The 26068-nt window shown below is 37.9% G+C and overlaps 1 protein-coding gene across 3 annotated transcripts in view; it reads right to left on the minus strand.

Moving 5' to 3' along the window:
- Positions 1-10634: 10634 nt before the first annotated feature.
- ANO5 (anoctamin 5) overlaps positions 10635-26068 on the minus strand; it is a 101863-nt gene continuing 86429 nt past the window's right edge. For all 3 annotated transcript variants that reach the window (XM_046017571.1, XM_046017569.1, XM_046017568.1), the window contains 4 exons: positions 24768-24973; positions 22044-22222; positions 20312-20417; positions 10635-13070 (listed from right to left, as the gene is read on the minus strand). In XM_046017571.1, the coding sequence (XP_045873527.1) occupies positions 12849-13070; positions 20312-20417; positions 22044-22222; positions 24768-24973 (713 nt within the window). In that variant the 3' untranslated portion in view covers positions 10635-12848. The remainder of the gene's footprint in view (positions 13071-20311; positions 20418-22043; positions 22223-24767; positions 24974-26068) is intronic.

Raw genomic sequence — 26068 nt, forward strand, 5'->3', positions numbered from 1 at the left:
GCTGGCCTCATAAAATTAGTTAGAAGCAACCTCTCCTTTAAGTCCTTGGATAGACAGATAAATGCTAGATATGGAGATATTAGCCAATTTAAAGTCAATACCCAGTAATTTAATCATCGCTGTCATTTCTATATCTGTTTCTGTTGACTTGTTGGACCTCGTTATGGATCATAGTTTCCCACTTCATTATGTGTCTAATAATTTTTTATTATATGCTGAGCTTTGTAAACATTACACTGTTGAACGTCTGGATTTTTCTTTCTTCCTTTGGAAACTGTTTTTGAAATGCGGTTATATTATTATGAATCTGTCTGATTCTTTCATGACTTACTTTTAAGCATTGTTAAGTTTAAGAATAGGCTATACTCTAGGGCTAATTTAAATCTGTCTCACACGAGACAAGCCTAAGGTATCATACTAAGGTGTGACCTTTCTAGGATCTCTCCTGATTGCCACAGGTGTTCACAAGTTCTTTCCACCGCACATAGAACTCTGCCTTTCCCCATACCAACGTGAGCTTTGAGAACTTTTTAGCTGAGTCCCATCGGGTAATCATTTGCCTGACCTCACACACAGTTTAGTAGTTGGCAAGAGAATCAGGGGAATTCCTGTGCAGATTTCTGGAGTTTTCTCTTCATAGGTCCTTCCTTTCCAGTGGTACGTCCTGCAAATATCAGCCTTCCCAGCTCCCAGAACTCCAGTCTCTGTGCCCTCCACTCAACAAGCCAGGCACTGTGTGGGCCTCCTCTCCCTATTATTCAGCCTTGAAAGTACCTCCAGGCAGAGAGTCCAAGGGGTAAGAGACTTCTCTTCATTCCGTTCCCTTCTTTCAAGAAGCCCAAGTCAGTGAGGTCTAGTTGTTTACTATTTGCGGGCAAATCCAGGACCAGTTAATAAGTGCACTTTATAAGATCTTAATAATATCTAAGTATTACATTGGAATTTAATATTCATGTATGTGAGTTCTCCAGCACAAAGTCATGAATAGTGGTGTTAATAATTACTGTTTCCCCTCACCTGCCCACTTTTCAGTTCACATAGCAATAAATCAAGGTTTAGGAAATTATTTAATCACCATGTATCTGTAAATAAACTAAAAATCCACTGATTTGTACACTTTCAATGACTGAATTTTATACTATGTATTTATATTTCAATAAAGTTTTTTTTTTTTTAAATGCATGTGGCTTCCATTTGCAAACAAAGGGCTAAGCTTAGAGGTGTCACCCATAGAGTTTCTTCATTGCACAGGAAAAAACAATCTCAGTTTGCTATTGAAAAAATCTTGAGCAATAATGGATTTAGAACTGGGGAAAAGCAGTGTATAGCAAATGGGAAATCTCACTGCTTTGCGGGATGGTGACAGAAAGGTGAAGTCAAAAAGAGGAAAGCATACAAATGAGACATGAATTTCAATTTCCCCTTCCTAGGCTTTAGTCCAGAGAGGAATAGTATCCTAATAAGGAGAGGGGATGTAAGCAGATGCTACTGGTACCCTACCCATTGCCCTTCACTCACCGAGAGTTTACTGCACCTTCAGTGGACAATTCCCGTCAGAGTGTTGGCATTCACCCCAAGTGCCTGCGTCTCTTTACCTTTTTAAGAATGATTTTTTTCTGGCTGCTAGAGTGTACTTGGCTTGCAGGGACAGGTAGAACTTCATGAGAGTCATTCCTAGAAGCAACCTTTAATCAATGAGGGATGGAGTTGGTGGATAAAGATCCCGTCTTGTCCCTCCCTCAGCGTGAGAATTCTGGACTTCGTTTTCAACAGTGTCTCTGAGGATTCTCGGTAAGGCTGACCTCTAGTTTCCTATAATGGTAGTCCACAGATAAACACATACCTTATTCCCTGCCTCATCTTCTCAGTCCTTGGAATCGCATCCTAAAGAAATCATTTCACCTAATCCTTGTTGCATTCCCTGCAACAAGCATGGGAAGACTGAAAGCGGGAAGTACTTGCCCTGATAACCAGTTGGGGTCTCAAGAAGGAAACTAGAAAGTTATACGGAGGACTCTGCGCTAGTATGGACCAGCCCAGTGTAGAAACAAAGAGTGGATGGGTGTGATCAGGCAGACTATCTAGTTGTCCTCCTCAAGCCCCCCTCAACTCTTGTGTATAGTGGATCCTAAGCAGAGAACCTGTCGAACTGCCGTTTAGCGCCCTTGGAAGACAGAGGGCACTATCCAGCAGAGGTTGTGAGCAGGCCCCTGGGCCAGGGGGCCAGCTGGGGCCATGACATAAGCTGAGAGGCAGCTAGCTAGCAAAACCTGAGGGCAAATAGAGCCAGCAGGAGGAAGATGGCTGCTCCTCCTGAGGTGTATTATCCACACCAGTGTCGCAGGTTTACTTGTCCTAGGAGGCCACCAGGCTCCCAGTGGCCACACCTACAAGGGTCATTTGCCAAAGAACAGTGGAGAACCGTGCACATATACACTCCAAATCAGTGTGAGACAAGAGACCCTTCTCCCATTCCACATTTCCCTCCACTAATAATCTGGAATGCCATCTTTGCTGTAGAAATAAGAGGGGAGGCAGGCTCCCTGAGAGACTGAGCATTTTTATCCAGGAATTACTGGGATTACCAGTAATCTCTGTCAAATAAATAAATAAAATCTTTAAAAAATTATATTTCTCAAAAAAAAAAATATATATATATATTTCTCCTTGCTACCAGCAGGTGGCGATCAAGATAAAAGTAATTACAGGAAAACTTGCTTATCTTAATTTAGATGTGAGTTAAACTGTGAGCTCAACTGTATACACATGAAATTACAATTTTGTAGAACCTCCATATTACTTTTAACAAGTAGACTGTGCTATGTCCCAGAATGTTAACTAATTTAATCTTTTCTAATTACTTTCAGGTTATTTCAAATATTTGCACATTATAAACAATGCTCCAGTGTAAAGAATATACTTGAACTATCAGCTTCCCGCACAAATCTCTCTATCTACAGTTTACAAATTTTTAAAAAGATTTTATTTATTTATTTAACAGAGAGAGAGATCACACGTAGGCGGAGAGGCAGGCGGGGGAGGGGTGGTGTGGGGGAAGCAGGCTCCCTGCAGAGCAGAGACCTGAGCTGAAGGCAGAGGATTAATCACTGAGCCCAGGCGCTGCTACAAATTTTTTATTATTTCTGTAACATAAATTTCTAGTTAAATTGCTTGTCAGACACTTTGTAGTTTGTTGTTATTTTGACTGTTAATTGTAAAAGACTTCTGACATATACAAAAGTAAAAAGAATAGCTCTTAAAACCCTTATGTCCCCAGTACCAAACTAGAGCAAATGTGAACACTGGCAATCTTGTTTTTTTTTTTTTAAGATTTTATTTATTTATTTGACAGATAGAGATCACAGGTAGGGTGAGAGGCAGGCAGAGAAAGAGAGAGAGGAGGAAGCAGGCTCCCTGCCAAGCAGAGAGCCCAATGGAGGGCTCGATCCCAGGACCCTGGGATCATGACCTGAGCCAAAGGCAGAGGCTTTAACCCACTGAGCCACCCAGGTGCCCCGCAATCTTGTTTTATTTTTATCTCCTCCCATTTAATTCCCCTCCCCATCAGGGATTATTTTAAATGAAATAATCACTATGTCATTTCACCCACAAATGGTTAGGATGTGTCTTTAAAAGAAACATACTCTCTGGGCGCCTGGGTGGCTCAGTGGCTTAGCCCAGGTCATGATCCCAGAGTCCTAGGATCTAGCCCACATCTGACTCTCTGCTCAGCGGGGAGCCTGCTTCCCCCTCTCTCTCTGCCTGTCTCTCTGCCTACTTGTGATCTCTTTCTCTCTGTATGTCAAATAAAAAAAAATAATAAAATCTTAAAAAAGATAAAAATAAAAGAAACATACTCTCAAAATCATAGCAATAATGCCATTACCATACCTAAAATTTAAACATGACTCCATCATTCATTTTGAGATGAAAAAAGTAGTCTTCTGAAAGTTTTTATTATGAAGGTGTTGGATTTTGTCAAGTGGCTTTTCTGTGTCTATTGATAGGATTATGTGATTTTTCTTCCTTAGCCTGTTGGTCTGGTGGATTCACTAATCGATTTGTGAAGATTGAACCAGTCTAGCATTCCTGGGATGAGTGCCACTTAGTTGTGGCGCCTAATTCTTTTTATACATTGTTGGATTTAATATTTTTCCTGCATAATAATGAAGTTGAGCTCTTTGTCATGTGTTTATTGGCTATTCCAAATTTTTTTATATTGTGTGTTTAAGCCTCTTAACCATTTTCAATAACAGGTTGCCTATCTTACAAATTTGCAGCAGTTTCCAAAAATATTGTGGATATGTCTTTGTCAGAAATCTATCTTGTTAATACCTTTTCCTATTCCACGGTTATAATTTCAATTTTTTATTGATGCATAATATTCACAGAGTATACTGAAGAGATATGTACAGCTTAATGAATTCACAGTTATGTATACACCTGTGTAACCACAACTCAAAATAAAATAGAAAACATTTTCAATAGCCCAGAAAATTCCTTCATGCATTCTCCTAAATGACAACTCTCCCCCAAAGTAACGATTATTCTGACCACTACGATCATGGATTCATCTTGCCATGTTTTTCCACTTTATGTGCACCAAAAATATGTACGTTAGACATGCAAACGTACTCCTTTGTTTTGAGCTTCTTTTATATGAACTTTAATCATGATAGTTCATTATTTCATTGCTTTATTCATTCATTAATTCATAGCATTCTACTGAATTAATATAACACAACTTAATTCTCCATTATGTTGTTGCTAGATTTTTAGAAGGTAGCTAGTTTGGAGGATAATAGTAAAGCTGCTACAGACCTTCTTTACGTGCCTTCTGGTGGATTTAAGTATTTAAAAATTGTTCAGTCATAGGGTAAACTAATGTTTAGACTTATAGCTCATATCAAACAACTTTCAAAGTGTTGGTAATAATTTTCAGTCCCATCAGCTGTGGATGAGTGTTCCACAGGCTTCTTTCCTTTCTAACACTTGTATTATTGGTCATTTCACATCTGCCATTTGGGTAGGGTTGTACTGGTCTAAACGGCATCTGTCTTATGACTAAGGGTGCTGTTTACCTTTCCACAGTTCATTGGTAATTTGGACTTTGGTAAAATGTCTGATTAAAGTTTTTTGCCCACTTTTAAAAATTGGGCCATCTTTTTTTTTATTATATTTACAGAACTTATACATATTCTGGGTACAAGCCATTTTGGAAATACTTTTTCTTTATCTGTGGCATATATTTTCACAGTCTAAAGGTCTTTTATTGAACAGAATTTCCTAATTTTAAAGAAGTTAATCTTTTATTTCTTTAACGGTTATTGTTCTGCCTATCCCCAGCCATGAAGATAGTCTCCTGATTTTGGTAATTTGTGATTTCTCTTTCTCTTGATCATTTCTTGCTAGGTATTTATCAATTTTGTTAGCTTTTTCAAAGAATCAACTTTTGTCTTTGTTAATATTCTCTGCTATATGCTTGCTTTCTATTTTATTTTTATTTCTCTTTTCTCCATTCTTTAGCTTTATGTTGCTACTTTTATTCCTATATATTTGAGATAGAAGCTTATCTTAATCTATTTTCATGATTTTGTCTAATGCATGCATTAAGATCCAGATGTTTTTTTCTTAAAGCAGTGATTTAGCTTCTTCCCACAAATAATGAAATGTCAATATTTTCATTTAAAAATGTTACCTAATACCCATTGAGATTTCTCCTCTAATCCATATGGCATTGAGAACTGTGTTGCTTAATTTCCAGGTATTTTGAATATTTTCTAGTTATCTTTCCGTTGCTGAGTTCTAGTTTAATCCACTGGACCAGAGAACATACTCCAAATGATTTTAGTTTTCTGAAATTGCATTCGCTCTGTGGCCCAGGATATGTTCCATTTTGGTAAATGTTCACGTGCACCTGTGAAAGAATGTGTATTTTGCTATTTTTGATGTAATTTTATCTCTAGGTCATGATGATTGATCGCATTGTTAAAAATTCCATGTCCTTGTTGCATTTTCTTTTTCCTGCTTAGTCTACCAATTATGAGAGCATATTCTCATGGTCGTGGACTTACTATCCCTTCTAGTTCTACCAACATTTCTTTTATGTATTTTCTTGTATTTATTAGATACACATCTTTAGTATGGTTATGTATTCTTTTAAAAATGACCATTTTTTCATTACAAAATATCACAAATTCTAGTTATTATTTCTTGCCTCACAATCTACTTTGCCTGACATTTGTATAGATCTATCTTATTTCATTGAAATTAGTGTTTCCATGGAGTCTCTATTTTCCATTCTGTGCCTTTCAACCTCTCTGTGTCCTTGTATGTATAGTCTCAACAGACGACCCTGGGATTGTACCAAGGCTTCTTATCTTTGGGGGGCTCTGAACTTAAATATTTTTCCCAAGCCCCAAGTCTGTCAAATGCTCAGCTCAGCTTCTCTCCCTCTCAGCTCTTACTTTTGCTTTTGGAATCTCCAATTTCCTCAAGGAGAAAAATCACCACAAACACGGCTGGTCTTGCTCACTAGGTTTTCCTCCCCTCTCCTGGATACTGATTCTAAAAGGCTGCAAGTCCCCCTTGGCTATGTAGTTTTCTGATATTTTTCAACTTTTTTAAACATTTTACCCAATTTTTCTAGTTGTTCTCAGAGTTTCCGTGATCTGAACAAAACCCAGGCTATTATTACCGGAAGTGTAATTTCTTGTTGCTGATTATAAAAGGGTGGGTCTAACATATTCCCATTAAAAATGATGTTTTCTGTAAGGCTTTCATTAATTGCTCCTCTTAAATTCATTTCTCCTTCCTTTTCCTGTTTACGTTGCTATTCTCTAACTTCTTTTGATGCTTAACCTATTTTTTCCTTTGTTTTGTGTGAACAGCCTAACTGAAGGTTATACGCTTTCCCTGAAAGCAAGCCACAAGTATTGAGTACACTCACACAATTTGAGCTGCTCAGTACTTTTGGTTCCATGTAATTAGAATTATCTTCTAGTTTATATTTTTTTAAAGATTTTATTATTTATTTGATAGAGAGATAGCCAAAGAGGGAACACAAGCAGGGGGAGTGGGAGAGGAAAAAGCAGGCTTCCTGCTGAGCAAGGAGCCCAATGCGGGGCTGGAGCTGGATCCCAGGACTCTGGGATCATGACCTGAGCTGAAGGCAGATGCTTAAGGACTGAGCCACCCAGGTGCCCTTCTAGTTTCTATTTTGATTGATTTTTTTTTTTTTGATTCATATGTTATTTCAAAATCTGTCACATAATTTTCTAGGTATCTTATTATTGTTTTCTAGTTTCATTTTATTGTAGACAGAGAAAATTACCTTCTGATTGATTTTAGTCCTTTGAAATTTTCTGTTGTGTGTGTGTTTTTTTTTAATGGCCTTGCATTTGGTCAGATTTTGTATTGACAGTGTTCTTAGAAAGTCCTATTCTTAGTTATTGAATACAACATTTTATGAAGGCAAATTGGCTCTGTTTTTTAACCACATCGTTCAAATGATCAATAGTTTTAATTTGGCAGTTTTGTTTATATGGTAGTTTTGGTTAAGCTGGAGCTCTAATTCCCGCTCCTTTATCTGGTGTCTGGTGAGATTGGCAAAAAAGGCAGACAGAAGTGAAGCCACTGCTAGTTGCCTCTGGAGAGCTTTGCAGTGATGATGACAGGAATCTGGTCTCACTCTCCTCCACTTCATGTCCAGAGCTTGCTGACCAGCAGGGAAGCTGGGCTGCGAACCACAAAAGTAAGCAGCTGTACAGAAGCAATGACCTTCCACACTTACCTTTGCAAAAGAAAGACTCCTTCACTCGCCCTCCTTCCCAGTCTCACGCCAGCTCTTGAATATCCGTAAGTGCTCGAATTTGTTCACCGATGGCAGCGTTCCAGGAGAGGTGAACAGTGCTTTTTTCTGACTCTCTAAATCCCTCTTCTGCACCATTGTTTCCCACTTTCTTCCACAGTTTCAAAAGACCTATTTTTTCCTATAACAAATTCCTTATTCTACAATATTCATCATTTTGCTGTCCTGATTAAATTCTGAAAATCTGTGCATTCTTTCAACCTAAAATGTGTCTTTCATACAGAGAATGCGATGAATTCACCTTGATTTCTGGCCAGTGCACACTTCTCTTTTCTTGAATACATTGGTAAAAACAAATGTGTTTTATTTTATCCTCTCTCTTTTTTTTTTAATTAAGTAAAAACTACAAGTCTAGGGCTCTTAAGGTATAAAATTTGGATAACTTCTGCACACTGCAGAATTAGAACAGTTCTATGAACTTGGAAATCCTGAGTCTACCAGCCCTGACATATTTCCTTGATGAGTTGGAATGACAAGTTTGAGAGTTATTATGAAAAAGTGCTTTAGTAAGGCTAGGAAATTTGGCATTCTTAGGAAACTGAGTCTTATACCCACACCAAAATGTAACTTGGGAGATTTTTTTTAAAGCTCCTCTCCCAAAGATTTTGTTCCTAGAGATCTGGGTTAGGACCAAGGGATATGAATTTCTCACAACTATCCCAGATAATTCCAAAGCATGTGATTGTGGATTTTTCAGACCCTTATTCAGAATATAGGACTTTCTATTGACCTTTTTTTTTTTTTAAAGATTTTATTTATTTATTTGACAGAGAGAGATCACAAGTAGGCAGAGAGGCAGGCAGAGAGAGTGAGAGGGAAGCAGGCTCCCTGCCGAGCAGAGAGCCCGATGTGGGACTAGATCCCAGGACCCTGAGATCATGACCTGAGCCGAAGGCAGTGGCTTAAACCACTGAGCCACCCAGGCGCCCCTCTATTGACCTTTATCAATTTTCCAAAGTAGACAAAAATAGAGGCAAAACAATAAGAAGTGCCGCTTTCTCCAAATTTTCTGGACCCTGCAGCCTCTTATTTTGAGGTATTTGCATCTCTACATGTGACAAACACGTAATCTGGTGAATTAAACATGTTATAAGTAATATTTAATATTGTTAATATTTAAAATTAATTGCATTTAATATTTCTAAACAAAAAGAGATCTAAAAACCTTCGAGAGCACTCAAATTCAGAGCATTCAAATTATATCAATGTTTACTGGAAGAATAAGTTGAATTCATGTCAAAGTATTACTTTATTCACTGCATGAGTCTGAATCTCTTGAGATTTATATACCTATTACTAAGCAGCAACTTTCCCTGCATAACCCCATACACATCTCCTCGGGGGAGGGGAAAAATGGAAGAAAGAAAAGAAAAAGGAGCACTTATTTTCTTGGTGGCACCATGGCACAAAATCACTCATAGGAAAGACATTCCTAGTCAAATGTTTGGGAGGGGGGGAACGGAAGAAGGTATCTCATATACACTGAACCATGCTATTCTTTTTAATATTCTCATGAATTTCTGCATAATGCTGGAATAATTGACATACTTGAATTATCACACATAAAGCAGAAGAGTAAAAATTTGTCTAGAAAAAGAATAACATAATAGTTATAGTGAGTCATGGTGGCAGACTTCCAAGCCTAGCCAATGGTACTTCTGGAAATGCTCTCTTCCTATTAACATTCTTTGATAACATAATAACTATTGCTAATTAAAAACAACTGTTGGGGCGCCTGGGTGGCTCAGCAGGTTAAAGCCTCTGCCTTGGCTCAGGTCATGGTCTCAGGGTCCTGGGATCGAGCCCCGCATCGGGCTCTCTGCTCAGCGGGGAGCTGCTTCCCCCTCTCTCTCTGCCTGCCTCTCTGCCTGTCAAATAAATACAGTCTTTAAAAAAGAAAACTGTTATGGAGGGGTTCTTTCAAAACAATAGATTCCCTTTTTGAAGAAGCAGCACGAGCTCCTCACCCTGGACTGGAGGAAGTCAACAGAGATTCACGGCTCTGCATAGCACCTGACAGTACAAAATCACTTCGGAATTAAAGTTTACTTTTGACAGGTAACAGTTTTCAACATGAAACTTCTTTGACTTTTCTCTCACCCTCACTAAGATGGCTTAGGAGAGACATCCCCCTTACCACCCACAGCGCGCCATGCTGCCTCACCAATGCCTGCCCCCGTGGAAGCATGCATGGCCTTATGTGGAGAGAACTCTTTTACCCCATTCATCCTCTGTCCCTCCTCCTCTTTATCATCTTCTTTCCATCTTCTCCTGGGAAACTGACTTAATGGCTTCATTAAGAGAAGAATATTAAAGCCAAGAGGAGTCATGACATGTAGCAAAACTAGGACAGCATTCCATCTAATTAAGATGCTCCCTTCTTGATGGAGTCCGCTAGAATAAATGTTTGGAAGGGATTCTGCTTCTTGTGTGCAAAGAAAAACTGATGAAGGCAAGGATTAGAGATGACATTTGAACGAGTTATGTAATTTTTTGTTTTTTTGTTTTACACTTTAAATTATTTCAAATAAAGTCTCCAATGTTTCCTGGAACATCTCTGAAAAATGTAAGTATGGGTTTGATCCGATGATGATAAACACATCAGCCGTGCTGATACATATCAACTTACACTTGGTAGTCAGGTGCTCTTAATTCAGCCCTCCCAGAATAACACAAGTTTAATTAGATAGGCCAAATCTACCTGAATTGATTTGACATTAAATTTTGGTCAGCAAGCTTTTAGAAAAGTGAGGGATACTTTTATTTCATTTTAAAATCTGTGAAACAAGGAAAAGGTTCTTGGTAGAAAATTGAAATATGAATACAAAGTATTTATCAATAACATTTTAAAAGGAAATATCTACCGATCATAGGAACTATTTACTTGTCTTAAAACTATTTCCTCTCTTGCCAGTTTCTCCATACATTCGAGAAACCCAACACTTGAGTTGGTTTGTTTTTAAGATTGCAGTGTACAGATAACTTTGTGTGTTAAATTTGTCTTTATCTTTCTTAACACTCTGGGTCTATAAATACTGTTAAGCCATAGAAACTAAAACTTATATCCAAGAAACCGATTTCCACACTCTTCCTTATTTTTATTAGCACCTAGGAAGAAAATAATATGTATGAGCTGTGCAAAGGGACAACATGGTAGTAACACAGAGTTTGATGTGACAAGCCAGAGATACTGCATCTGTGGCTTATTTCATAGTAACACTAGTGTTCTCAAGCAAGAAATAGACCTCCTTCTCCTATGAAATCATTCTTCAATAATGAGATCATTTTAAATTACACAAAAAAATTTTTTTTATAAAATCTACCCAGTGGATGACAAGTTATTATTGCCAATATTGGGGTAACTGTCTCACGGTTTTATAAAATTCATAATCCTCATTTCTACATGTTTAATATCTATCATTAGTTAATACTACCTGCCATATAATTAATATTGGCAATTCTACAAAAATGTATTAGTATCAAGTAATGAAACTACTTTAAAAATATCTTGTGATAAAGTTTCTTCTTTTGTATGGAATAAAAAAAAACCACTATTCTTTTGGAACTGAAGTGTAATTTAAAGCTAGAGATGCAAGTACTACATCTGAACTGTATCCCTCACTTTGTAGTGTTAAAAATGTATATGAAGTATTTTTCATAAGAGAAAAAGGAACAGGTGTACATGTGCCATAGGCCTAAGTATGAGAGAAATAATGCAATTAATTTTTTTCCCACTTAGCAATCAAATCCATCACCCCTTTCTTACGTGGTTGATCTACTTTTGGTGTTAAACTCTGTGACTGATGTTAAACTGACAATTTCTGTACAACAAGCTAATATTTGAGATGTTACATCACATTACATGAACAGCACAACCACTTCTTGTGTGTCAAAGGTGTAGGGACAAGGCACTGAGTATTGTATGAAGTGAAGCATCAGTAGAAAACAGGGTAAACTCATTAAAGATTCAAGATTGCTTCAAACAGATCAAGTTTCAAAAACAACTTGTACCTAACTTATACAAAGAGCTAATGCTCAAACGGGCTTCATGATGCAAAATACGCATTACAGAAGAAAAATGATTTTTAAAAAATAATTCAACAATTTTTTTCAGATTAAGGTCAATAAATTAGTCAATATTCATTGTCTTGCATTTGTTAGCTACTAAGAGGACACATTTACTTCTCTATAATATCTTTCATTTACTTGAAGAACTGAAGCAACCTAACAACTTCTTAAGGCTGTTTTCCAAATAAGACAATCCAGCATTGAAACTACTATTACCAAAACGTTATCTTTAAAGACCAGAGTTGTTAGTCTTTTGTTGAAAGCCAAACGTTCAGTCTCTTGAAAAATCAATTCTGCATTGACCTGGAAGGGGAATCTGGGATTCTGATGAAGTTTAACTTAACTTACTCAGGATGATTTCAGAAACAAACCCCCGCCATGATACCCACCCAACATTTTTTAATATGTGAGTTTTCTTAAGTCATCTGATTTTGTTTTTTCATTCACATAGTCTGCAATGGCAGGAGATACATGGCTCAGGAGGCCACTTCACTTCCTTTCCTTTTGTACCAACATTTTTCTTGATGGGAAGGAGTTATAAAACAACCCAACAGAAGACCATGAAAATGTGCAGAGGCACTGGAACGTGATGGGACAGCCCGAGTCCAGTGTTTAATTCTAAATTGCAACATTCCATGATTTTCCAATATTCTGATTCAACACATGCTTTTAACAATCATTTCTAGAACTCTAGAAAATAGTATCTGGGAAGAGCTCAGCCAATAAAGCAGACAAGTGGTATTCTTCCAACCTCACAAAGTAGGCCTCTGTAAAAGTGTACAAAAACTCTGAATTAAAAAAGAAGAAGGAAGAGGGTGTGGGGTGAAATTGACACATGCCTTCTGGCCTCCACCCAAAACCCAGGGAAAGTTGTGACGCCAGAGAAGCAACCAACTGCTCGTTATGGTGATTAGACTGCTGACTTAGCCAGTTGTGCTTTGTTTTCCTGAATCAAGACTTGTTTGGCAAGTTCATTAGAACTAATTTTCAAGTTCTCTTTTAATTTGTGAAGCTCAAAGTCATGAAGAATCTTGACAGTCATTAACTTTTCTCGCTTGATTCTGTCCAGAACAACTTTTGGAACATCAGGGATCATCCAGGCCAACAAAAATTTAACTAAAAACACAATGTGCTGGAAGAAACATAAGAGAAAATCAAGGACACTGTTAGAACTGTCAAATGTTCAGCAGGAAGTTCTTACAAATCACTTCATTCATTCAATAAACTGTGCTGAATACAGAAGGTATCAGGAGTAGCAAAAAGATTAGGTTCCTGTCCTGGAACTTTCCCAGAAAGACAGAAAGACAAACATTAAACAAATAAATGTTTACTAAAATGCGTAATTACAGAAATTCCAAGTGATCATGGTTATTGAATATACTGTTTATCTGTGCTCACTAAACCTAGTAAGATACTTGGAAGGGAATTTTAAAAAATGGTGTAACTCACAAAAAAAAAAAAAAAAGGAGGGAACAGTGATAACAGATTCAAGAGGCTAAAGAAAGCTGGCACTTCAGCTTGCAATTGATGATATGATGGTGGTAAAACCCAACAAGTCAAAAGCCAACTTTGTTTAGATCTTCAATAAAGTTCAGGAAAGACGGTCCTAAGGACTGTGAAAGCATACATGTGAGTGGCTAACCAGAGGATTAGCCAACATCTGGTATAAGGAAAAGTTGGAATTTTCAGGACCTTTCTCCCATTGCCATCTGGGTACTACTTCCCTCCAACCTCACCCTGGCAGCAACTGAGTAATTTGTGCAGAAATCAAAACAGAAAGCCATGAACTCAGGAGCACCAGAGACAGTGGAGGATGGAGGAGTGGTGGCATACTGAAAATAGGGTGAGTAAGTGAAATTCAGTGAATCCTAAGATCCTCAGTCATCTTTGTCTCGTTCAGGTCTCAGAACACAGGCAGCCATAAAAGAGCGCAACAGAAAGGAGTTCAGAAGACTTTTCTCTGGGGAAAGTAAGTGTCTGTGAAATTACAATGGCAGATACCAAATTTTATAGGTTTCAAATGAAAAGGTCCCCTCACTACCTCATCACCCTACAGTGAAACCTGCCAAGTGACATTCCTCCTGTAGGCACACAAAGCTTATAATTAGCTTTCACTTATTTGCTCTTAAGTAGGAGCAGATTGCCAAGAATCAGCACGTATGTAAAAGAAAGTATCTAATACAAAAGAAAAAGATTGAAACGGACAAATAGAAACTAAGGGGAAACAGAGATAATGAAGAAGCAAAACAAACACAAAACAAAAAGATAAAAATATGAGTTCATCTAAAGGAGAGAAAATAATTACAATTTCAAAGCAGGAAGTATAACACCTGAGTAACAGAACTTCTCGGAAGACAGAACAGAGAACAGAAGGAAATAGTTAAAAAAATAATATGTACAAGCAAATTTTCTCAACTTGAAGGGTAAGTACCTTTTCAGATTCACAAGGCTCAGCAAGTGTCCAAAAAAATGAGTATTATACAATAATAAGACCTTGTGATTTTTCATAAAAGAAGGACTAGTGCGAGAATCCTTAAAGCTTACTGATTTATAAAAAGATCATAAACAAAATCTGGGGAATTGGAATTGTATCACATTTTTTAATATCATTGAAGCTGACAGACAAGAGAGCACTGTCTTAATTGTAAATATCTACGTCCCCAATATGAGAGCAGCCAATTACATAAGAAAACTTAATCAAGATAAAGAGTCATATGGATATGAATACATTAATAGTAGGAGATCTTAACACGCCTCTCTCAGTAATAGACAGATCATCGAAGCAGAAAATCAATAAAGGAATAAGAGCATTGAATGAAACATTGGACCAGATGGACCTCATAGACATATACAGAACATTCCACCCTAAAACAACAGAATACTCATTCTTCTCAAGTGCACATGGAACCTTCTCCAGAATAGACCACATACTTGGTCACAAAGTAGGACTCAACCAATACCAAAGACTGACATTATTCCCTGCATATTCTCAGACCATAATGCTTTGAAACTGGAGCTCAATCACAAGGAAAAGTTAGGAAGGAACTCAAACACCTGGAAGGGAAAGACCACCTTGCTTAAGAATGCTTGGATCAACCAGGATATCAAAGAAGAACTTAAACAATTCATGGAAACCAATGAGAATGAAGACACTTCAGTCCAAAACCTATGGGATACAGCAAAGGCGGTTCTAAGGGGGAAATCCATAGCCATCCAAGCCTCCCTCAAAAAAATTGAAAAATCCAGAATACACCAGCTGTCTCTACACCTTAAAAAACTGGAGAATCAACAACAAATCAAACCAACTCCACATGCAAGAAGGGAAATAATCAAGATTAGAGCAGAGATCAATGAGGTAGAAACCAGAGATACAGTAGAACGTATCAATGAAACTAGAAGCTGATTTTTTGAAAGAATCAATAAGATCAATAAACCATTGGCCACACTAATCCAAAAGAAAAGAGAGAAAGCCCAAATTAATAAAATTATGACTGAAAAGGGAGAGATCACAACTAACACCAAGGAAATAGAAACAATCATCAGAAATTATTACCAACAGTTATATGCCAATAAGCTAAGCAACCTAGATGAAATGGATGCATCCCTGGAAAACTATAAACTCCCAAAATTGAACCAGGAAGAAATTGACAACCTGAATAGACCAATACATAGTAACGAGATTGAAGCAGTGATCAAAAACCTCCCAAAAACCAAGAGCCCAGGACCTGACAGATTCCCTGGGGAATTCTACCAAACTTTCAAAGAAGAAATAACACCAATTCTCCTGAAGCTGTTCCAAAAAATTGAAGCAGAAGGAAAACTTCCAGACTCTTTTTTTTTTTTTTTAAGATTTCATTTATTTATTTGACAGATCACAAGTAGGCAGAGAGACAGGCAGAGAGAGAGAAGGGAGGAAGCAGGCTCCCTGCTGAGAAGAGAGCCCGATGCGGGGCTCGATCCTAGGACCCTGGGATCATGACCTGAGCTGAAGGCAGAGGCTTTAACCCACTGAGCCACCCAGGCGCCCCCCAGACTCTTTTTATGAAGCCAGAATTACCCTGATCCCCAAACCAGGCAAAGACCCTACCAAAAAGGAGAATTTCAGACCAATATCACTGGTGAATATGGATGCTAAGATTCTCAACAAGATCCTAGCAAACAGGATCCAGCAGCACATTAAAAAGATTATCCACCATGACCAGGTGGGATTCATCCCTGGGTCACAAGGATGGTTCAACATTCGCAAATCAATCAATGTGATAGAACAAATCAATAAGAGAAGACAGAAGAACCACATGGTCCTCTCAATTGATGCAGAAAAAGCATTTGACAAAATCCAGCAGCCGTTCCTGATTAAAACGCTTCCAAGTATAGGGATAGAAGGAACATTCCTGAACTTCATAAAATCTATCTATGAAAGACCCACAGCAAATATCATCCTCAATGGGAAAAAGCTTGCATCCTTCCCCTTGAGATCAGGAACACGACAAGGATGCCCACTCTCACCACTCTTGGGCAACTGCCTTCGGCTCGGGTCGTGATCCCGGAGTCCTGGGATCGAGTCCCGCATCGGGCTCCCAGCTCCATGGGGAGTCTGCTTCTCCCTCTGACCTCCCCTCTCATGCTCTCTCACTCTCTCTCAAATAAATAAAAAAATAAAAAAAAAAAAAAGAAGAAGTCCTAGCAACGGCAATCAAACAACAAAGAGAAATAAAAGGTATCCAAATTGGCAAGGAATAAGTCAAACTCTCTCTCTTCGCAGATGACATGATTCTTTATATGGAAAACCCCAAAGACTCCACCCCCAAACTACTAGAACTCATACAGCAATTCAGTAACGTGGCAGGATACAAAGTCAATGTACAGAAATCAGTGGCTTTCTTATATACTAACAATGAAAATACAGAAAGGGAAATTAGAGAATTGATTCCATTTACTATAGCACCAAGAACATAAGATACCTGGGAATAAACCTAACCAAAGAGGTAAAGGATCTGTATTCGAGGAACTACAGAACACTCATGAAAGAAATTGAAGAAGACACAAAAAGATGAAAGACCATTCCATGCTCTTGGATCAGAAGAATAAACGTTGTTAAAATGTCTATACTGCCCAGAGAAATCTATACTTTTAATGCCATTCCGATCAAAATTCCACCGGTATTTTTCAAAGAGCTGGAGCAAATAATCCTAAAATTTGTATGGAATCAGAAGAGACCCCGAATTGCTAAGGAAATGTTGAAAAACAAAAACAAAACTGGCGGCATCACGTTACCTGATTTCAAGCTTTACTACAAAGCTGTGATCACCAAGACAGCGTGGTACTGGCATCAAACAGACACATAGACCAGTGGAACCTGGTAGAGAGCCCAGATATGGACCCTCAACTCTATGGTCAAAGAATCTTCGACAAAACAGGGAAAAATATACAATGGAAAAAAGACAGTCTCTTCAATAAATGGTGCTGGGAAAACTGGACAGCGATATGTAGAAGAATGAAACTCAACCCTTCTCTTACACCATACACAAAGATAAACTCGAAATGGATAAAAGACCTCAACGTGAGACAGGAATCCATCAGATCCTAGAGGAGAACATAGGCAGTAACTTCTTCGATATCAGCCACAGCAACTTCTTTCAAGATAAGTCTCCAAAGGCAAAGGAAACAAAAGGGAAAATGAACTTTTGGGACTTCATCAAGATCAAAAGCTTCTTCACAGCAAAGGAAACAGTCAACAAAACAAAAAGGCAACCCACGGAATGGGAGAAGATATTTGTAAATGACAGTACAGACAAAAGGTTGATATCCAGGATCTATAAAGAACTCCTCAAACTCAACACACACAAAACAGATAATCATATCAAAAAATGGGGGGCACCTGGGTGGCTCAGTGGGTTAAAGCCTCTGCCTTCGGCTCAGGTCATGATCTCAGGGATCGAGCCCCGCATTGGGCTCTCTGCTCAGCAGGAAGCCTGCTTCCTCCTCTCTCTCTGCCTGCCTCTCTGCCTACTTGTGATCTCTCTCTGTGTGTGAAATAAATTAAAAAATCTTTAAAAAAAATGGGAAGAAGATATGAACAGACACTTCTCCAATGAAGACATACAAATGTCTATCAGACACATGAAAAAATGCTCATCATCACTAGCCATCAGGGAGATTCAAATTAAAACCACATTGAGATATCACCTTACACCAGTTAGAATGGCCAAAATCAGCAAGACAGGAAACAACGTGTGTTGGAGAGGATGTGGAGAAAGGGGAACCCTCTTACACTGTTGGTGGGAATGCAAGTTGGTGCAGCCACTTTGGAGAACAGTGTGGAGATTCCTCAAGAAATTAAAAATAGAGCTTTCCTATGACCCTGCAATTGCACTACTGGGTATTTACCCCAAAGATACAGATGTAGTGAAAAGAAGAGCCATCTGTACCCCAGTGTTTATAGCAGCAATGGCCACGGTCACCAAACTGTGGAAAGAACCAAGATGCCCTTCAACAGATGAATGGATAAGGAAGATGTGGTCCATATACACGATAGAGTATTATCCCTCCATCAGAAAGGATGAATACCCAACTTTTGTAGCAACATGGACGGGATTGGAAGAGATTATGCTGAGTGAAATAAGTCAAGCAGAGAGAGTCAAGTATCATATGGTTTCACTTATTTGTGGAGCATAACAAATAACATGGAGGACATGGGGAGATGGAGAGGAGAAGGGAGTTGAGGGAAAGTGGAAGGGGAGATGAACCATGAGAGACTATGGACTCTGAAAAACAACCAGAGGGTTTTGAAGGGGCGGGGGGTGGGAGGTGGGGGAACCAGGTAGTGGGTAATAGGGAGGGCACGTATTGCATGGAGCACTGGGTGTGGTACAAAAACAATGAATACTGTTACAATGAAAAGAAATTTTAAAAAAAGTGGAAAAAAAAAAGAGCACTATCTTCAAAAATGTCAGGAATACCTAAATAAAGTTGGTTGAAAAATTTTCAGGGAAAATTACTTTTAATCTCAAATTCTATGCCATTTAGTCATCTGTGAGGAAAGAAAAGAAATATTCAATATTCAAGTTCTCAACAACTGACCACTCAAAATTTTCCTCAGAAAAGTACTGAAAAATGCACTTCATCAATACAAGCTAGTAAACCAAGAATGGGAGAAACACAGACCACAGAAAATCATTTTCAATACAAGAGAAGGTGAAGAGAAGGGGAAAGTCCCAGTGAGTCAGATGGGCATATCATCACAGATGGTGAGTCAGAGCCTGGCATAATTAAAAACATTAACAAGAATAATAAATAGACAAAAATCAAAAAATCCTTGGTGCAAGTGACCAGAGTGAAAGGTGATCTAAACTTATGATGGAAAATATGAGAACAAAACTGTGATAAAGTCACAAAGAACAAGAGAGAGAGAGAGAGAGAGAAGAAAAGCATAGGGAAGGATACACATAAGACTACTCTCTTTTTCATCACATAGACTTTGTATATGTTTGCATTAGACTTGACTACTACTGAACTTCACGGCAGAGTGAAAAAGTGCCTTCCCTTTATTTCTCTTTCCTTCATTGGCCCTCATGTCTTTTGATATAAAACGTCACCAAGAAACTTACCCAAATCCCCCTCTGTATTTGTTCTCTTTTAATGCATGCCCTGTATCTACAGTAAGAGTCAATATTCCACCAAGGGGGAAACATAATATAGTGGACAGAGCAGAGGCCTGGGAGGGATATGTATCTGGCATGGAAGCCCAGCTCCAATATTAGCTGATTATCTTTAAACCCACTGCCAATTCTGCTGAGTCTCAGATTCATTTTTCAGGAGTGAACAATAAAGTCTAACCTACAAGGTTATCATTACAGTGTCTGGAAACAGCATGTAATAGCTATTCAGTAAAATCAGTGCATTCTTTGTCCTTTTCCTGACCTCGAGGGAAGAGGCCCTATGTTTTCTTTTCTTTATGTCACCTGGATATTTTCAACAATAGTAGGTGAATAATAGGCAACAACACATTGTATTGAAAATATCTCTATGTTGCTTTTCAGGACAACAAATACTTCCTTCAAAACAATTTCCTGAGGGGTGGCTCAGTGGGTTAAGCCTCTGCCTTCGGCTCGGGTCATGATCCCAGGGTCCTGGGATTGAGCCCCACATCAGGCTCTCTGCTCTGCGGGGAGCCTACTTCCTCCTCTCTCTCTGCCGGCTTCTCTGCCTACTTATGAGCTCTGTCAAATAAATAAATAAAATCCTTAAAAAAATAAATAGAAAAATTTAAAAAAAAATTTCCTGAGATGATACTAATTTTCTGCCAAGCAGATACCTTTAGAAATCTGGAGGGAGAGGACAGACCAAGTGGAATGTAAGTTAAGAGAGGCTTACTTCCATAACAATGATGAAGGTCATCTTGGCCGCGAGGACGTGCCAGTACTGCATATTATGAAAATATTTCTGATCATGATCAGGAGGATATCTGTAATCTCTGTACCTGAAAAACAGAAGTGAATGCAAAAAATTAGCTATTGCTTCACATAGAGACCTAGCGTAAATTCTTATCCTTTAAGAGACACTTTTAATTGACTATAAAAGTCAAGTCATAGGAAGGTAACTGCCATTATGATACATTTCATTTTTGCACAGATAAAAATCATGGCCACATGTTATTTATATATAGTTTGGTGTAGCAGGAGACACAGGTGAAACTTCTGTCCTGCCCTTCAAAGTCAAATTTCTCAAAAAGAGTCAGCAAAATGATTCTGTCTCCATTTGCTCTCTTCCTACTCCTTAACACACTTAGTTCTGTCCACCATTCCACTAAAACGCATTGTCTCCTGTCATTAAGCTGAAGAAACATGCTAATCTTTTTTTGATATTTCGAGAACAGGACTTGATATTGTTGGCTGTTTTTATTATTTTTTTTAAACTCTACTTTCTTTTGGCTTATCTGACACTGCATTGTTTTTATTTTTCTTACTATTCTTCTGGACTTTTCTTAGTGCTCGACTTTGTATCCCCACTGTTTTCTGCAAAGTTACTAGACATTGATGTTCTTCAAAGATTTATTCCACCTCGGAAGTGATGAAATCAAGAAAATGGACACATGCTCATGCTCATAAACACCATACTATGATTCCTCTATATGTAGATCTCAAATCGAACAATGGTTTGGCTACCTGTATGTCTACCAACATTTTGCTGTCTCTTGCTATTTCCAAGAAGAAGTAGCTTGCTTAAGGTTTAAGTTAAGTGGTCTTGATGTACTAGATATATATAATATGTATAATCTTATATGTACTACATATATAATCTTTATGTCATATACATTTATCATATACAATCTTTAAATTAGATTAAAAAGACCCTCATAGCATAGGAGATGCTGAGTACGGAAACAGGTTCACAAACCTAATTTCGTGCCCCCTGCATGGAGGAAAACTTTTACATGGGACAGATGGTGAATTTATCATATTATTTCTCCTTTTCTCACTTTATCTCTCTCTCTTTTTTTTTTTTAAAGATTTTATTTATTTATTTGACAGACAGAGATCACAAGTAGGCAGAGAGGCAGGCAGACAGAGAGTAGGAAGCAGGCTCCCTGCTGAACAGACAGCCCGATGCGGGGCTCAATCCCAGAACCCTGGGATCATGACCTGAGCCGAAGGCAGAGGCTCCAACCCACTGAGCCACCCAGGTTCCCCACTCTATTTCTTTTTAAGAACATATAGTTATATGCAAGTAGGTTTAACGCAGATATACGATCGTGGTGTAAATTAAAATAAGTTAAATGCAGATATACTATGATCATGCTGTATGATCTAATAGATATATATCGTGGGGCCAAAGGGCATTTGTTGGTGAGAAATCTCTCCAATAAATTTAGAAAATGAGAAACAATTCAAAATTGATACTATTTTTATCCATAATATCCTTTTACTTTTGGACTTTCTACTTTTCCAAATCAGATCAGTGAAGTCTAAAATTGATGCACTTTATCCAGGATATTTATTGCCCTAAGTAAATTCTTTGCATCTCAAGCCATGGGGAAAATAGAGAACTTAAAAAACACATTTTAAAAAATTAAAAAAAATTAAAAACTGAGAAATTAAGAGGAAACCTGCAAGTGACGAAGTCTCGTTTTTCTGAAGGTGCAGTGTGGTTTGGAAAATCAGCTATAAGGAATGTTGACAGGCTGTCATTGACATATCCTCTCATGGGCTCAGTGTCATCCGTTGAGTAGGCATAGTAGTAAACTAAACGGGGAATGATGTCCGATGTAAATGCCACAATAAAAGCCTAAAACACAAAGCAAGAGGGAAATCTTAAGCTAACAATCTAGTTTTTTTAAAAAGTCTGATTTGCATATCTCTCCATTCCATATGGTTGCAAGCAATTAAAATGTTATTACAAGTTACGTTAACTGGAGTCTTTGGCCTGCAACATGAAATAGTCCTTTTCAAGTTTATGATTAGTATTCCAAGACTTCCCAGCTAGAGAGCGGCCATGATGAAAACTGAGCCTAAATGTATCTGCCTCCAAAAACCATGCTCTTTCCACCATGCCTTGTTATTTCTTACATCCGTTTCACAGCACATTTACACCATCCTTAGCCAAATTCATTTGCCTGAACCAACTCCATAAGCTGGGACCGTGAGTGTGCATGCATCTGTGCGTGCGTGTTCATGCCCTTGCACTGGTAGGTGGTTGGTGGGGAGGCGATGGAGAGAGAAGACCATGCGATGGTTAATGTCCCACAGTTCAGTGCAGTTAATTTCAATATTTGATTCTACAGGAATGGTATTTTTCCATCCTTCCCCAAGCTCTGGAATGGTATAAATACCATGTTTCTTTTTACCAGGTAAGTCCATTTAAAACCATCTGGCTCTGCCCTCTACATTTTTAGTGGTAGGTTCTTTTGTTTAGTTTTGTTAAAGATTTTATTTATTTGTTTGAGAGAGAGAGAGCGAGCGAGCGAGAGCATGAGCAGTGGGTAGAGGGAGAAGCACACTCCCTGCTGAGCAGGAAGCCCAGTGCCCATGGGGCTGGATTCCAGGACCCTGGGATCATGACCTGAAACGAAGGCAGAGGTTTAATCACCAGAGCCACCCAGGCGCCCCTTAGTGGTAGCATTTTTATTTATTTATTTATTTATTTACAGCATAACAGTGTTCATTGTTTTGGCATCACACCCAGTGCTCCATACAGTATGTGCCCCTCCCTATTACCCACCACCTGGTTCCTCAACCTTCCACCCCACCGCCCCTTCAAAACCCTCTGGTTGTTTTTCAGAGTCCATAGTCTCTCATGGTTCATCTCCCCTTCCAGTTTCCCTCAACTCCCTCTCCTCTCCATCTAGTGGTAGCATTTTTAAAAACTTTTAATATTTTGATAGCTACTGGTCCAATCAGGTTTTCTACCACTTACTAAATAAACTTTGGCAGTCTTTATTTTCTTAAAAAGGTGACAATTTCAAAAATAGATTTTAAAATTTATTGGAATAAAGGAACATATAACAGTCTCACAATTTTCTCATCTGTATCTTTTAATTCTTTTTCTTGATAGAGATTTTCAGAGTTCTGTTTACTTTATATGTCTTTTCAATGAACCAACTCTTAATTCACTTAGGAATTATACTGCTTTTTATTTGTTTTCCAATTTTATTATTTCTGATTGTATCTGTATTAATTTTTTCTTACTACTTTCTGTTGATTAGTTTTACATTTTTCCTCACATTTATGAACTCATGCTCAGCTCATGCTTTCAAGTCTTCTTTTTTAATAATAAAAGCATTTATTGCTATGAATTTTTCTGTAACTGTGGTTTTAGTTAATTCCTCTTGGTTTTCATCTTAATTAAGTGCTCTTTATAATTTCAATTTTGCTTCTTCTTTATACAATAAAGCTTACTTAGAAGTGTGATGTTAGTTGGTTAGAGTTTTTTAAATTATCTTCATTATCAACCTCAATTTTTATACCATTTTTACATGTAAATATATGGTAAATATTTTTTTACATGTAAACATACATTTACATAAATATATAATTTACATTATAAATGTAAATTATAAACTATAATTATAGTTTATAATTATAAATGTAATTATAAATTATAAAAATATAAATTTTATACATGTAAATGTATAAAATATACATTTACATATATTTACATGTAAAAATTTACATTTTTACATGTAAATATATGGTAAAAATTTCTGCTTTGGGGGAATTTAGGTTTATTATCATTTTTTAATAAGTGCTCCATAAACATAACATGTAAATGTTGTATATTCTCTATTTGTAGTATACAACATCATGTACAATCAAGCTTTAACTGTGTTACTCAAATCTTTTATGTACCATTACATATTTTCTACCTACTTTGTCATGTGTTATAAAACTGTACCATGGTATTTCGAGGACAGTGGTTTTACAATTTTCCTTGTGTTTCTAAAAGTTTGCATGTCATAAATTTCTCTTTGTTGTTTAGTCCATAAAAGTGGGGGATGCCTGGGTGGTTCAGTCAATTAAGAATCTGATTCTGACTCAGGTCATGGTCTCCGGGTTGTGAGATTGAACCAGGCGTCAGGCTCTGTGCTGGGCATGGAACCTGCTTAAGATTCTCTTTCCCTCTCTCTCTGCTCCTCCCCCTGACCTCCATTGACACACATGCTCTTTCTCTCTCTAAAAAAAAAAAGCGTAGGTAGGGATGATGTATTGTTATGGACTGTCACCATGATGAAATCAACATAGCTAAAGACTGAGTTAAGCATCATGCACATCGTCCCATTGCCAAGAAAACAAAATGAAATACAAAACCGCCCAAGCAAAATGGGCCCACTTACATTAGTTGCCACAGAAAGGACAGCCATTCCATAAAGAATGTCTTGCCAAACACCTATGCTGTGAGCTTTAGCAGCCACCGGTCTCCTATACTGAGTTGTAAGTTTCCAGGCATCCACTCGGATCTCTATAATATTATTCAAGAGAGCAAGAAGAGGAGCCAGAGGAAAAGAGGCCACAAATAATGTAACAAATCCAAACTGGGTAACTGTAGGAAAAAAAGAAAAATTAGTGAACTCATTATCATGAAGGAGAAAAGGGGGAAAACTCTGCCCAAATTCCACAATGTCCTCCTTTTGGAGGGATCTACACCAGCAAAACACTCCAGTCCTCTTTCCATTGGCCCACTTCCTCCTCCCCACTGGAAGCATAGTGACTTAGTTACTGGCTAGCACAGACAGGAGAAACAGAGAGAGGAGGGCATATATAGCTCAGTTCTGTCCTAGCTGTTTCTTTTGACATCTGCTTGTCTGAAGAAAGCATCTCTTCTTGTTAGACAAGAGATTCTTTTTACTTTTTTCAAAACCCAGCCTTTTATTAGGGGCTATGTTTAGGTCTATGCTGGTCTAGTCTTTACACTGGTAGTATAGTAACCAAGTTCTTCTGTCTTGAGGAATCGATGAGATCAGGGAGAATGTCTGGTTCATTTGTGTGTTTCCAAGAGCCAGCATGTGTTGGTTATATAAACATACTCAACTACAACAGTGTACCAGCTACACTGTTTGAGGTTTGAAGGTGCTAACAGATGAAAAGACAGTGCAAAGGAAGATGCTTGAGAATAAATCAGAAAATGAATCATCTAAAGCATTACAAACATATATAAATTATATGTGGGCCAAGGAAATATAACACAATTTTCTGGAAAGATGTATTTGTTTAGGTCCTGGTCCTCTATACTATCTTGACATCTTTCTAAATAAATTTTATTTTCTTTCCTCAGTAAGACTTAACACCTATGTAAGTTAACTTCTCTTCCCATTTTTGTTTTATTTCCAACAACGACTGAGGTACAAGCGTACATTCAACTGGCAATCTGGGCTTCCCTCATAAGTGGAAACCATATAATAAGAGATACAGGAAGGGCTTTCCAATGAAGGGAGAAAAGAAGGCGCTTCTACTAGTCCTCTATTTTTAGATGAATCTCAAGTGTTTCTGGATTTCAACTCTTCTCACAAAAGTTTCTCAAAAGAATTAGTCTTGCCACTTTCCAAGCCAGCTGAACACCTCTTCAGAGGAAGCATTATGTAGAAACAACTTGAATTTTCTGTGTTCAAATCCCACATTTTACTTAAAATCTTTTTGG

This window comes from Meles meles, chromosome 8, assembly GCF_922984935.1.
Source record: "Meles meles chromosome 8, mMelMel3.1 paternal haplotype, whole genome shotgun sequence".
NCBI lineage: Eukaryota > Metazoa > Chordata > Mammalia > Carnivora > Mustelidae > Meles > Meles meles.